The sequence below is a fragment of the Chrysemys picta genome, chromosome 6 (genome assembly GCF_011386835.1).
Source record: "Chrysemys picta bellii isolate R12L10 chromosome 6, ASM1138683v2, whole genome shotgun sequence".
NCBI classification, from domain to species: domain Eukaryota; kingdom Metazoa; phylum Chordata; order Testudines; family Emydidae; genus Chrysemys; species Chrysemys picta.
The window spans coordinates 132,286,903-132,300,620 of NC_088796.1; the positions used below are offsets into that span (position 1 = coordinate 132,286,903).

Sequence of the window (13,718 nt, forward strand, 5' to 3'; positions counted from 1 at the left end):
TCCAAGCGTTACGCGGGTTAAAATAGAACAGATATAAGCCCTCGTGCTTCAGGGAAGAAGCCAAACACAAACTGCCTGGGCTCAGGCTGAAACGTCCCCTATTGCTGGTGCGGGTGTAAGAGCCGGGATTCAGGGCGAGATGGAGTGCCAGTCTGATGTAGAATGGCCACTGTGACGAACTAGGACTGTTCTTAATGTGGTATGTGGTCTTTGAATGCTGAGTGGGGAGTGTTGGCTGGGAAGGCAGGGGAGTGTGGCTAGGATGGTCTGCATGGGGGAATGGGAGACTGGCTGTGAGGGAGAATACCTGAGCATGTAACGTGAGAACCCAGGAAGGAGTTAGAGGCCAGGTGACACCTTTGCCCGGGAAACTGGACAAAGGCTGGGGGAGGAGACACTGGGGGGAGAGTTTCAGAGCTGGCTGGTGGAATGGCTGGGAGGCAGACAGGGCTCTGACCTCCCAAGGGGGCTGTGGTGCCCTGGGACCCCAAGATGGACCTAACTGGGGGGGATCCTGTTGTCTGTGCCTGCAAGACCTGTCTTGGACTGCGTTCCTGTCGTCTAAATAAACCTTCTGCTTTACTGGCTGGCTGAGAGTCATGGTGAATCGCAGGAAGTTGGGGGTGCAGTCCCCCCACACTCCGTGACAGCCATGTGCCTGTGTTCCATGGACTGGACCGTGGCCCTGGCGGAGGGGAGGGGAGGGCATCGTGCTGGCCGAGTGTGCAGCGGATCGAGCTCTGTGCTACACAGAGTGGCCTGGAGAACAGCAATCCTCCTTATACTCCAGAGAAGCGGCTCTCAACCTTTCCAAACCACTACACCCGTCAGGAGTCGGATTTGCCTTGTGTACCCCCAAGTTTCACCTCACTTAAAAACTACTGGCTTACAAAATCCAAAAGTGTCACAGCACACTAGTACTGAAAAATGGCTGACTTTCTCATTTTGACCGTATAATTATAAAATAAATCAATTTGAATATAAAATATTATACTTGCATTTCAATATAGTACATAGAGCAATATAAACAAGTCATCTGTCTGTATGAAATGTTAGTTTGTACTGACTTTGGTAGTGCTTTTTACGTAGCCTGTTGTAAACTAGGTAACAAGTTGATGTACCCCCAGAAGACCTCTGCGTTCCCCTAGGGATGTGTGTGCCCCTGGTTGAGAACCACTGCTCCACATGATTCGCAAGTCAGTGGCACACGTGTGCACCACATACAGCCTCAAGGGTGCTGATGCGAGAGCTCCCATAGACTGGGCTGGACCTAGCCCAGGCCCACAAAAAGCTGCAATGCTCTGAATTCAGAATATCCCAGTGCATTTGAAAGACCTTTGAGTCAGCCAGTAGAGTTTGTCTTTCCTGGAGGGTTGGGCAAGGAGGAGGGAGATTAGGCCCTTGTGACTGTAATGTGAGCATAGCAGCAGGTCTGATTTCCTTAGGGATTTTTTTAAATTATGGATGAAAACCTGGCTCCACTGAAGTCAGTTGCAAAACTCCCATTAACTTCAGTGCAATGGAGACAGCACAAAGATACAACAGCCCAAAGCTGTGAGTGCCACTGCTGCTCATCAATGGAAAGGCACGCTGGGGGTGCTGGAGACCCTCCTCACCATGTGTGATGGAGGTGGAGAATGGAGCAAGACACAGGCTGCACAGTGCTGGTCAGAACTACTTTGTTAGGCCATTTGCACTTTTCCTGAGGGTTTTCACAGTAGTTATTGCCTTTGGCTGACAGAGCAGGGACTCTGCCTTATGTTACAAATGCATCTGCAGCAGGGAGCCCTTTGTACGTCTGCTATGAAATCCATGGGCCGTATTCTGCCCACAGTTAGGCTCCTGCAACTCCAGTGAAGTCAATGGGGTCACAGCGATGTAACTGGATTTGGGCCTGTAATGGCTACAATACAAAATTACTTGGAATTAACCGGAGGAAGACTCCCAAAAGAGTATCACATGGTAAAACGGACAGAGCGACACACCTGCCTCAGCGGTTTGCAGGCACAGGAAGGAGCTGCTTCATTCTTACTACACAATCCTGCTTCCCCTGCACACATCCCCACTGACACCAGTGCTGAGAGCGTCCCACAGATGTCTAGAGTCTTCCAGGAGCAAACATCACCTGGGGAACTGACCAGATAGCAGACCCCCCACCCACACTCTGCATCCCCGATCCCACACGGCCTCAAGAGCCATGAGCTGCAGACACCAGTTCAAGCTGGTGGGTGGGCCGTTCTCTGTCCACGGTGACCAGAAGAGTGCAAAGGACATTATAATAAACCTAGGCCAGGAATCCGAATGGAGAACTGTAACGGCTGCCCTGTCACCATGAACAGATAACGGCCCACCCACCAGCTCGAACTGGTGTCTGCAGCTCATGGCTCCGCTTCCTGAGAGACCCACCTAAAGATCCTAGAGAACCGGATACTGGAGTCCCACCCAGATGACCAACTAAAAGCAAGGTAGGGTCCAGAAGCAGCAGCCTCCGGGTACAGGGCCAGCTACACTATTGGAACAGGGACTTTTCTGTGCAGAAATATTGTACCCAGCCCCTACGTGGTAAGGGCCTGCTGCCGGAGTCACAGCAGAGAAGTGAAGAGTGGCTATCCACCTCCTCACTCAGGTGCACCATTCACCTCCCTGGAGGAGCAGAGAGCAGACAGCGTTTGTCTCTGGGAGATTAATTCAGAAAAAGGAGAAAGCCCAGAGTCTAGAAGAAGGTGAAACGCTGGAACTGAATTTAGCATGGGAGAGTCCATTGCTCACATCAGGCCACTGCATCACAGAGAATACAGGCCACTCACCCCATCCCCATATACACCAGATACGGTCTTCTGTTCCTACTTGTGTGTGTGTACGTGTAGTGTGTGTTGGAGTGAGAGCGCAAATGTGCGTGTCTATGTCTATGTACAGTTTGTGTGTGCCCGTACATACGCCTGTACACTCACACATGTTCCCCAAACACGGTTCTCCATTAATACATTGGCCCAGATCTTCAGCTGCGTAAATGTGTGCAATCCCATCAAGGCCTGCATTTGGTATGACAAAGATAATAAGGGAATGGTACTTGTCGGGAGAGGATCCACAAAGTCCCCCCAGAGCTGCTGGCTTCCAAGGTCTTTTGGAATCAGTCTCTGGCCTTGCACTGGTCACTGAGCTTTTCCTAAGCCCTTTACTTGCAGCATTGTCAACAAAGGACCAGGGCCCTAGCCCTTTGGAATAATTAGCAAGTGGTAGGCAGGACAAATGACATTAGGCAAGATCCCCCAGTCAGTCCCCTCTTCTGAGGAGCAGCAAAGACCCTTGTCCCAGTGCAGGGACTCAGCACAGGCCTGTACCCATTTCACGAGGGCTGACAGACTCCTTGTGTTGCCCAGGTTAATGCAGAGCACAAAGATACAAGGCAGGGCTATTCTCCCAGGCAGTACAGAACACAATCATATTATTGCGCTCAGCGCTTCACAGTTAACGCACATCATTTCCATATAGGGTGACAGATGTCCCAATTTTATAGGGACAGTCCCCATTTTTGGGTCTTTTTCTTATATAGGCTCCTATTACACACCACCCCCGTCCTGATTTTTCACACTTGCAGTCTGGTCACCCTATTTCCATAGCCAGCATTTGCAGCTTCCCTCCCTCTGATGGGAGCCCAAGTGACAAACCACTCAAATCCTCCTGAACCCCAGCCCACAGCAAAACAGTTTGTCAGCATCAGGTTTTACCCCTTCTCTGTAACTGTATTTAACCGGGCTGGCTGCTGCAAAGGGCTCACCCCATCTCCAGAGCAGCCTTGGAGTTCTTGAAAGGGAAAGTGTATAGAACCAAATTCATCCACACAGCTGAGAAAGGAAATGCCAGGTCCATTTCCAGGGAATGCAGATTGACTGCTGGATACCCCAGCAGCGGACCAGGAAGGCAGCCTATGAATGCCAACTTTTCAGATTACTCCAAAGGTTTGAATGTCACAGGTGGATTAAGATTTACGGAGGTCACTTGCTGCAGCAGATCTATTGCACTGCAGAGATGTGGGGCTTGTGCATACAGAGCTCACACAATACATGGCAGCATATATGCGCATCGGCAGGTGCAGCGCCAGTCTCCCTGCGGAAGGTCTCCTACCTTTGCAATGCTCATGCAGAATCACTCCAGGGGCAGCGTGAAGTCAGCTCGCCTCTCTCCGCAGGAAGGATCCCAAATTCTGCCCCCTTGGCGGAGCGGCAAGCCAGCCCCCCCGGCGCAGTCTGCCAGAGCCTGCCTCTGTCCCGCCGCTGGGGTGTCCCTGGCAGGGGCTGGGCGAGCCCTGAGTCACGCTCATTCAGCAATTACGAGCCCGGCTTTCTCCTTGCGGCGCCTGGAGGCACGAGAGATCGGCGCGGACCCACCTTAGCAGCGGCTGCGGCCCGCCGGCGGCAGGGGGAGCGGGGGAAACGCCCGGCGCAGGGAGCGGACGCCGCAGAGCTCCGGGGCTGGGGGAGGCACAGAGGGGCGGGGGCCCTTTGTGTGCCGAGGAGCCCTGCGGGCGGGGCCGGGAAGCGCTGCGGGGAAGCCCATTGCGTGTTGAGGCGGCGGGAGGAGCCAGGCAGACACCTGGCCAAAGTCTGCTCGCCTAGGCACCCTCGGGCGGCCGCCGTGCCGTGCCGTGCCGTGCCGTGCCGGGGGGGGGTTCCCGGTCCCGCCGGGTGGGAGACAAACTCCGCTCACCGGGGCGCTGCACCTGCCGAGAGCAGGGCCCCCTACCCGGCTTGCTCCCCGCCTCCCCTGGGTCCCGCCCCGGCCGGGCTCGCTCCCCTGGGTCCCGCCCGCAGCCCCGCCCGGGCTCGCTCCCCTGGGTCCCGCCCGCAGCCCCGCCCCGCGCCCGGCAGGAGCCGGCGAGCGCACACAGGCAGACCCGGTTGATCACATCATCTCCCGGCCGGGGCAGGCAGCCGCTGTGTTCACGACAGTTGCGGCTCAGGCCGCGGAAGCGGGAACACTGCAGCGTCCCCAGCTGGACACACACACGTCCGCCAGGCGCCATCCCACTGTATTGGGAGAATAATGCAAATCTTTAGCCCCACGTAAAAACCCAGCAGGTTAAATTATTGGGGTTTTTTGTTTGTTCTTTTTTTGGGCAAGTGGCAAATCCCTAAATAACGCGGCCAGGCCGGTCCAATCCGGGCCAGGTGCGAACCCTGCGGCCCAGGGCCGATCATCGCCCTGGGACCACTGAACACAAGCTTGGAAAGCAGCTTCCCAGCTCTAAGGCCCGGGGTATTGTTGTCTCTCGCAGTGCCTGAGTAAAACGACTTTAAATCTTTATCTGTTTACTCCAAACGAGTGAGACAAGCTTAGGAATGTGTGTGAGTGAGACACTGTGCTAAGGTGTGAGTCTCACACCCACGGAGTGCCACTTGACACATCTGCTCTCGCCGGCGGGGTCTGTGCAGCCCCATTCGGCCCTATCCTGCTCTTGCTCATCCGGGAGGAAAGTGGGACCCCACTGAGTCTGATTCCGCTCCCCACTTGCTTGGGGCCCTGTGGCCCTGCTGGCCTGAGCCTGAGCCTGCTCTCACTTGCTCAGGGTGTCCCTGCAGCCTGGCCGGGTCTGATCCCGCTCTTGCTCACCTGGGACATACATGGGGCCCCGCTGGGCCTGATCCTGCTCTCATTCACCAGGGCATTTGTGCCAAGCCAATGGTCCTGCCTTTCCACTCTGCTCTGGTGAATCAGGTTAGGTCCCTGCAGTGCCCAGCTGGCATGGCAGCGTGCAGAGTCCAGCCCGATGGGGCCAGATGGCTGTGACACTAGGGTGTGATTGCAGTATCTGGCTGTGTGTGAGAGGGATGAATGGACACAAAGGGACATGTCTTTTGTCCCTCACAGTCTTGTCAACTCTTAGAATATCAGAGTTAATATAGACTGGCCCAGCCAGCTCACCCAAAGCTGGGGCGTGTCCCCACAGAACGCAGAATGCAGCCTGCACTAGTACAGAGCTAGCAGTATTTCATAGCGCATTCACTAGCCCAGTGACTCCTCTGTTGACCTGTAAGTAAACACGGAGAATTTGATATTAATTGTTGTATGCATCTGTTGTGTGCTGACTATTCCGCACTGATGCATGCAAGTTTATTTCCCAGGCAGTACAAATTAGATTTGTATAGACAAGGAACCATTAAAGAGAATACAAAATGTTTGAGGTTCTGAGTGGGGAGTTCCCTGCATCCCTACATTACACTGTATTGGGAAGTTTAACTTGGGTTTGTAGAGCATTCAAAGATCCTTAGGTGAACGGTGCTATCAAAATGCACAATGGCACGTCTTCATTCTCCCAGGAATGTCTGGAGAAAGAACAGAGCTGCTAAGCAGGCACACAAATGAAAGTTGCACAGCTATGCACATTCTGGCCTGGTTACTTTAGTGGATTGAAACCCACAACTGGCAGAAATTCTAGGCCAGATCCTCAGTTGGTGTAGATCAACATAGCTCCATTGAAGTCAACTGAGTGATGCTGATATACCCTAGCCTAGAATTCTTATACCTGAATACAAAACAGCTACCATACCTCTAACCATTCCTGCTATGATGCCTGCAAGGTTCTGGAGTAAAAGAAGGACATCTAGTACAGGCCCCAGAGCCCTGGGGCCAAACTGAGCCATGGGGCTAGGTTATGAGGCCATTTCAGCTCTCATGGAGGACAGGGCTTTGGGATGCAGAGACATTCTTGGTGCTCAGATACCATGGGGGGTGAGCATGCCAGACAAAGCCAGAGAACAGACTGATGGACAGATAGAAAACCTTCAAGATGTGTGGGGAAGGATTTTGCAAGTCAAACATAAGGCATCACTCTAATTTTAGTATAAAAACAGCAGGTAGAATTTCTCAGGAGCCAGATTTAGAGATGATAACCTCACAGAGAGACCATTTCAAAATGAGAACCAGCATGCAATTCATGGCACATGATAAGATTGCATCAAGGCCAGGTGCTCCTTCTAATAAGCCTAGATTAGTAGCTGGCAGCTTCCAAACGATAAACATGCCAACATCAAAATGAAATTTCTTCCCTTTCAATGGAAGCGGCCCTCTCATCGAAAGCCCTGTGCTGTGGGTTCATAAGCAATACTGACATGATCCATCATGCAAAATGAATTGTTTGCATTTCTCTGGATCACCTGGGAGTTTGAAGCTGAAGATTATGTTTAAAAATGCTACCCTCAGCGAGGGTCTCCTGCCTTATTTGGGGACACTCACACTGGGTTCATAACAAGTGTCAGGAGCTGGACAGACACTGGGCTGGCCTGCCAGGGTTGAACCCCAATGGTGTGCATGGGTGCTGCCTCCCGGAGTTTCATGCAGAGTGTGAGGGCACTTTGCCATCCCTTGAGTGCTGGGATCCCACCACTGTGCCCAGGGCCGGCTCCAAGGTTTTGGCCGCCCCAAGCAGCCAAAAAAAAAAAAAAAAAGCCGCGATCGCGATCTGCGGTGGCAATTCGGCTGGAGGTCCTTCGCTCCGAGCGGGAGTGAGGGACCCTCTGCCGAATTGCCGCCGAATAGCTGGAAGTGCTGCCCCCCTCCGTAGTGGCTGCCCCAAGCACCTGCTTGACAAGCTGGTGCCTGGAGTCGGCCCTTACTGTGCCTCTCTGCTCACACAGCAACAGTGTGCATTTGCCATGGGGACAGTCATGTGCAACGCACTCCCCTGAACATCAGCCTCAGTCCAGAGGTCCCCATTTGGAATGAGCACCTAGAAATGTTTGCTTTTCCCAGGCGATTGTTAGAATGGCAGCTCTTGCTTCCTGGATTGCCCGGGAAGGCTTCCCTACACCAAGCTTCTGGCCTGAGGGACTGATTTAGTGCAGGGGTTCTCAAACTTAACAGCACTGTGACCCCTTTCTGACAACAAAAATTACTTCATGACCCCAGGAGGGGAGACCAAAGCCTGAGCCTGCCTGAGTCCCACGACCCTGGGTGGGGGAGCCAAAGCCCGAGCCTCACAGCTATGGGCAGGGGGGGCAAAGCTGAAGCTAAGGGCTTCAGCCCCAGGCAGGGGGCCTGCAACCTGTGCCTTGTGGCCTAGGGCTGAAGCCCTTGGGCTTTAGCTTCGGCCCTGGGCAGCGGTCCTCAGGCTAGAGCCCTGAGCCCCAGCAAATGTAAGCCAGCCCTGGCGACCCATTCAAAGGGAGTCGAGACCCACTTTGGGGTCCCAACCCAGTTTGAGAACCGCTGATTTAGTGATATAAATGTGAGACTGCCATGTTATGGAGGGTGGGGCAATGTAGTCATTTTGGGGGGTTAGTTAGCAGGAACGTAACTCAGTTTATTTAGTGCAGTCTGTAAATCACTGCAGAGAATTCACGTATATGCTAATGGCATCCATCTAAGAAGCATGACAAAGAGCTGAAGGATGCCTGCAAGGCCCAAACTATCTGCTGCCAAACTTCAAGTATTCCGAGAAACACAACATCTGCCAGCAATGCCTTGTTCCAAGGATAATTGGTCGTGCATATTTATAGGTCAGGGCAGATGGACAGCTTTCCAAATAGCCCCGTTATCATCGCCCTTTGAAAAATGCACAGGTCTGGATCCCCTCATTGACATGTTGAGTCTATACTCATTAGCCAAGGTGCCTTTCCTGGCACTTTTTAAAAATGATGTCTGCAGTGTTCTTCTGTGTCTCCAGTGGACATCGACAGCACAGGACATTCAACACAAAGCATGTGCCCCAGTTGGGGGGCACCATTTAACTAGGCCCCCAAGAACTAGCAGAGATTACTGTTCTGATTTAATCCCTGATCCTGCAATTGCATCCACTAGCACAGCCCCCTGCAGCCGTGTGGAGCCCATTAACGTCAATAGGGTTCAGCACAGGCTTACTGGTCTGTGCTTGATGTTCCCACTGCAAGATCAAGGCCCTTAGAATCTTTATTGAAAAATACAAAACAAAACTCTCTCTTCACAGTTGTATGAATACCTTACAAAGGGCTAGATCACAGCTCCCGACCATACTGCCCAACAAGGGGTAGCACATTGCAGCTCCACACTAGAAAGGAAACAGCTCAAAGAGCCACAACCCACTCCCTGCTCCCTGTTTGTTGCAGGCAGAGCAGAGGTGAAAGTAAGCCGGTGCGCTGTACCGGGGCAGCCCGGTTTCCCCAGGCAGCAATTAAAGGGCCTGGGGCTCCCAGCAGCGTCTGGAGCCCCAGGTCCTTTCAACTGCTGCCAGAGCCCTACTGCTGGAGCCCTGGGGTAGCAGCAGCAGGGCTCTGGGGGTTATTTAAAGGGCCAGGGCTCCCGCTGCCTCTACTGCCTTGGGCCCTTTAAATAGCCGCCGGAGCTCCACCACCGCTACCCCAGGGCTCCGGGGGTTATTTAAAGGGCCTGGGAGGTAGAGGCAGGGGAGCCCCAGGCCTTTAAATAGCCCCCGGAGCCCTGCTGCCTGAGCCCTGGGGTAGCAGTGGCAGCTGGGGGCTCCGGCAGCGGTTTAAAGGGCCCCAGGGCGGTAGCAACGGCCGAGCCCTGGTCCCTTTAAATTGCTGCCGGTGCCCCCAGCTGCTGCTACTACCCCAGCAGGGGAGGGGAAGGCACTTACCAGTACAGGGCGAGCCGGGGCTGGCTCTGAGCCCCCCCATACCTGCCCCTTCTGCCTGAGGCCCCGCCCCTTCCAGGGGCCAGAGCCAGCCCCAACCCAGCCCTGTACTGGTAAGTCCCTATTTCTACTTTCATCCTGAGGCAGAGTGTCATTTTCTGCTGAGGTAAGTACTTCCCTCTGGTGCAAATAGGAGCAATCAGGGAATTGTGACTCCCTGAGATGCAGCTGGGACAGTGCAGCTCTGTACCTCTTAGGACAGCTGCGTCCTTGGGACGCAATCTGGCCCTAAATGCATACAGCAGCAGAGACTGTAGTGAGGACAGGCAGATTGTCTTTTTCTGAGTTCTCATCTTTTGTATTTCTTTGTTCTGTTCCCTCCTCTCAATAAGGCAGCAAGCAGCAGAGGATCGGTATGTGCCATCCATGTCCATGCAGCCACCTTTAGATACACACAAAAGCATTCCCTGCCCCAAACCTCCAGCTGATTCCAAACAAAACCTTCCTCTGAGCCCTGCCTGGGCAGGGTGTGTTTCAGCAGGCTGAGTGAGCTATAATTAATTAATAATTACTAATATATGTGCAGCATTTAACTCCCTCATGTGCACCCTCGGAAAAGAGCGGCTGCAGCAGGCACTGAGTGAGGGGAATGGCCTGCCTTCCTGAGCTCATGTTGTTAGTCAGGTTTCAGAGTAGCAGCCGTGTTAGTCTGTATCCGCAAAAAGAACAGGAGTATTTGTGGCACCTTAGAGACTAACAAAATCTCTCAGTGCAGGAACTGGCTAGATCCCACTCCCTGCACACACCCGCTCCACCGTACCAAAGTGCATTCTCCAACCCTATGGCTGACAGGACAAATAGCAACGCTCAGTGAGCCATGGCAAGTGGAGAGAAGCATCTTATTAGCCACACCCCGGGTCTCATTTAATAAGGCCCCTCCCACAGGCTCTTGGTTGTTTTGGCACCATTTGCAAGTAGCAAAGTCCCTATGGAGAAGTGAATGATTAATGCCTGGTAGCAGGACTGGTGTGCTCCCTGTTAAGGAACGATCAGCTTCATAGCCTTGGGCCCGGGAGTGTCTGGGCGTGATCCTCCTCTCACCCCAGGCAGGTCAGGAGAAAGGCCACACAAGTCACTGAAGTGACTCTGATGTAAAGCTGGTGCAAGGGGGAGGAGAAGCAGGGCCTTTGTGCAGGGTTACAAATCAAAGTAAAAATATGCTTTCTAATGGCTAGGACCGAGTAACCAGCTACAATCCTTGTTCAAGGTCATTTCCTCCCCCATCTTCCTTTTCTAGCAGTGGCTGACTAGCTCTTAGTCAGGATCCCCACAGAGTCCAAGGTGTGACGTTGCACTCTATATGATTTTATAAAAATATGCAAATGTGTGTGAATATAATGTAACTGGAATAGGCTTCATGCAAAAGGTCTCTTGTAAGGTATCATTACAAAGCTTATAATCTACTGAGTGTGGTCATCCTATCTGTATAAATGTATCACTCTTGTATCTGAAACTAGAAATAGGGAATATAACTCTGAGGCCTATTGTAATAATGCACAGTGTGGGCTATTAATGATGGTTTGGAATCTTGATGGCTCCCATCAACCAGAACAATTGACTGTGGATGGCTCTGTTTGCTTGCAGGCCTTCCTGTGAGTTAGGCTGGGAGGAGTGAAGGCTTGGGGTCTTACAGTGACATGTAATCATGTCACCTGAACTGGAATCCATCTTTAACCTGGTGCTTTTCTATTTAGAAGGAGGGGTGGGGGTGATGTTGCATTTTATGTGATTTTATAAAAATTTGATAATGAGTGAATATAATGTAACTGGAATATGCTTCATGCAAAAGATCTCTTGTAAGGTATCATTACAAAGCTTATTATCTACTGAGTGTGGTCATCCTATTTGTATAAATGTATCATTCTTGTATCTGAAACTAGAAATATGAAATATAACTGAGGCCTATTGTAATAATGCACAGTGTGGGCCATTAATGGTGGTTTGGAATCTTGATGACTCCCATTAACCAGGACAATTGTCTGCAGATGGCTGTGTTTTACCTGTAAGTCTTCCTGTATACATGTGTTCTGGCAAGTGGGCAATGAAGTCTTGTAGTGACCTGTGGTCATGTCACCTTAACTGGAATCCATCTTTAACCTGGTGTCTTTCCATTGAGAAGGAGGGGGTGGGAACCCAGAGAGGGATAAAGGATTCCCACCTTATGCAAAAGATATAGATATAAAGGGGTGGAAGAGAACAAAGGAGAGAGAGGAGCCATCATGAAGAACCCCTAGCTACCACCTGAGCTGGAACAAGAGCTGTACCAGGGGAAAGAATTGTGCCCAGGCCTGGAAGGTGTCCAGTCTGAGGAAAAAACACTGAAGCATCTCTGACGGTGAGATTATCTGTATTCAATTTGATTAGGCATAGGTTTGCGCATTTTATTTTATTTTGCTTGGTGACTTACTTTGTTCTGTCTGTTACTACTTGGAACCACTTAAATCCTACTTTCTGTATTTAATAAAATCACTTTTTACTTATTAATTGACCCAGAGTTTGTATTAATACCTGGGGGAGCAAACAACTGTGCATCTCTCTCTATCAGTGTTATAGAGGGTGAACAATTTATGAGTTTGCCCTGCATAAGCTTTATGCAGGGTAAAACGGATTTATTTGGGTTTAGACCCCATTGGGAGTTGGGCATCTGAGTGCTAAAGACAAGCACACTTCTGTGAGCTGCTTTCAGGTAAACATGCAGCTTTGGGGCAAGTAATTCAGCCCCTGGGTCTTTGTTGGAGCAGACGGGAGTGACAGGCTCAGCAAGACAGGGTGCTGGGATCCTGAGCTGGCAGGGGTAGAAGTAGTTTTGGCACATCAGGTGGCAGCTCCCAAGGGGGTTTCTGTGATCCAACCTGTCACATGGGGACCAAAGAGACAAAGGATTCCCACCTTATGCCAAAGCTATGTAAGGGGGTGGAACAGAACAAAGGGGGCTGCAATCATGAGAAATCCCCTAGCTACCACGTGAGCTGGAACAAGGGCAGTACCAGGGGAAAGGATTGTGCCCAGACTAGGAAGGTGTCCAGTCTGTGATAGAAGCTTATTGAAACATCTGAGGGTGAGATTTCATCTGTAATCACTTTCTTACTGTATTAGGTTTAGACTTGTGTGTTTTATTTTATTTTGCTTGGTAATTCACTTTGTTCTGTCTGTTACTACTTGGAACCACTTAAATCCTACTTTTTTATTTAATAAAATCACTTTTTACTTATTAATTAACCCAGAGTATATATTAATACCTGGAGCAAACAGCTGTGCATCTCTATCAGTGTTATAGAGGGCGAACAATTTATGAGTTTATCCTGTATAAGTTTTATACAGGGTAAAACAGATTTATTTGGGGTTTGGACCCCATTGGGAACTGGTATCTGAGTGTTGGGGACAGGAACACTTCTTAAGCTGTTTTCAGTTAAGCCTGCAGCGTTTAGGGGACGTAACTCAGACCTGGGTCTGGGTTTGTAGCAGGCAAGCATGTCTAGCTCAAACAAGGCAGGGTTCTGGAGTCCCAAGCTGGCAGGGAAAACAGGCTCAGAGGTAGTCTCAGCACATCAGTTGGCAGTCCCAAGGGAGTTTCTGTAATCCAACCCATCACACAGGGCACTGGTTTTCCTCTTCCCCTCAGGGGAAGGGTAATTTAGGGTGTGTGATGAAGTGGGGATTTTCCCTTATGTTGTATGTGAGTCTTACTGTAGAGCCTAGGTGAGTTTTACTGGTTTGCAAGAATACTGCATGTGCCTCCGTTTCCCTGCCTGCTGTACCAGTGCCTAGGTTGCGGGAATAAGGGTATGTGACTTTGACTGAGACCCTCGAGCGGGTGAGGGTGCTCCATCTGCCTGCACGTATGCTATGGCCAGTGCCTTTCGTACCCTGAGACCCAGGAGGGGGATGCAACCAGGTGACACTTTGCCTGGGAAGCGAGACAAAGACCAGGAGGAGGAGCATTGGGTGTGTTGGAGGTCGGGTCGCTGGAAGCTGAGCAATCTGTGGTAGGGGACTGGAAGAGGGGGAGTCCAGGGCGTCTGGCCTGGGGTTCCCCCCAGATGGACTTGGCTGAAAGTCACTGATTTCTGTGCTAACAAGTTCTGTTCTA

The 13,718-nt window shown here is 51.4% G+C and overlaps 1 protein-coding gene across 2 annotated transcripts in view; it reads right to left on the reverse strand.

Moving 5' to 3' along the window:
- The window catches only part of CORO2A (coronin 2A), a 115,684-nt gene extending 110,883 nt beyond the window's left edge, over window positions 1–4,801 (reverse strand). Inside the window, exon 1 of one of the 2 annotated variants that reach the window (XM_065549869.1) lies at window positions 4,126–4,801. Coding sequence is in view for 1 of the 2 variants with exons in the window: in XM_008171893.4 (XP_008170115.2) it covers window positions 4,126–4,140 (15 nt within the window). In the remaining variant the exon portion in view is untranslated. The remainder of the gene's footprint in view (window positions 1–4,125) is intronic. The other variant, XM_008171893.4, reaches the window with a different exon arrangement.
- Window positions 4,802–13,718: the final 8,917 nt, after the last annotated feature.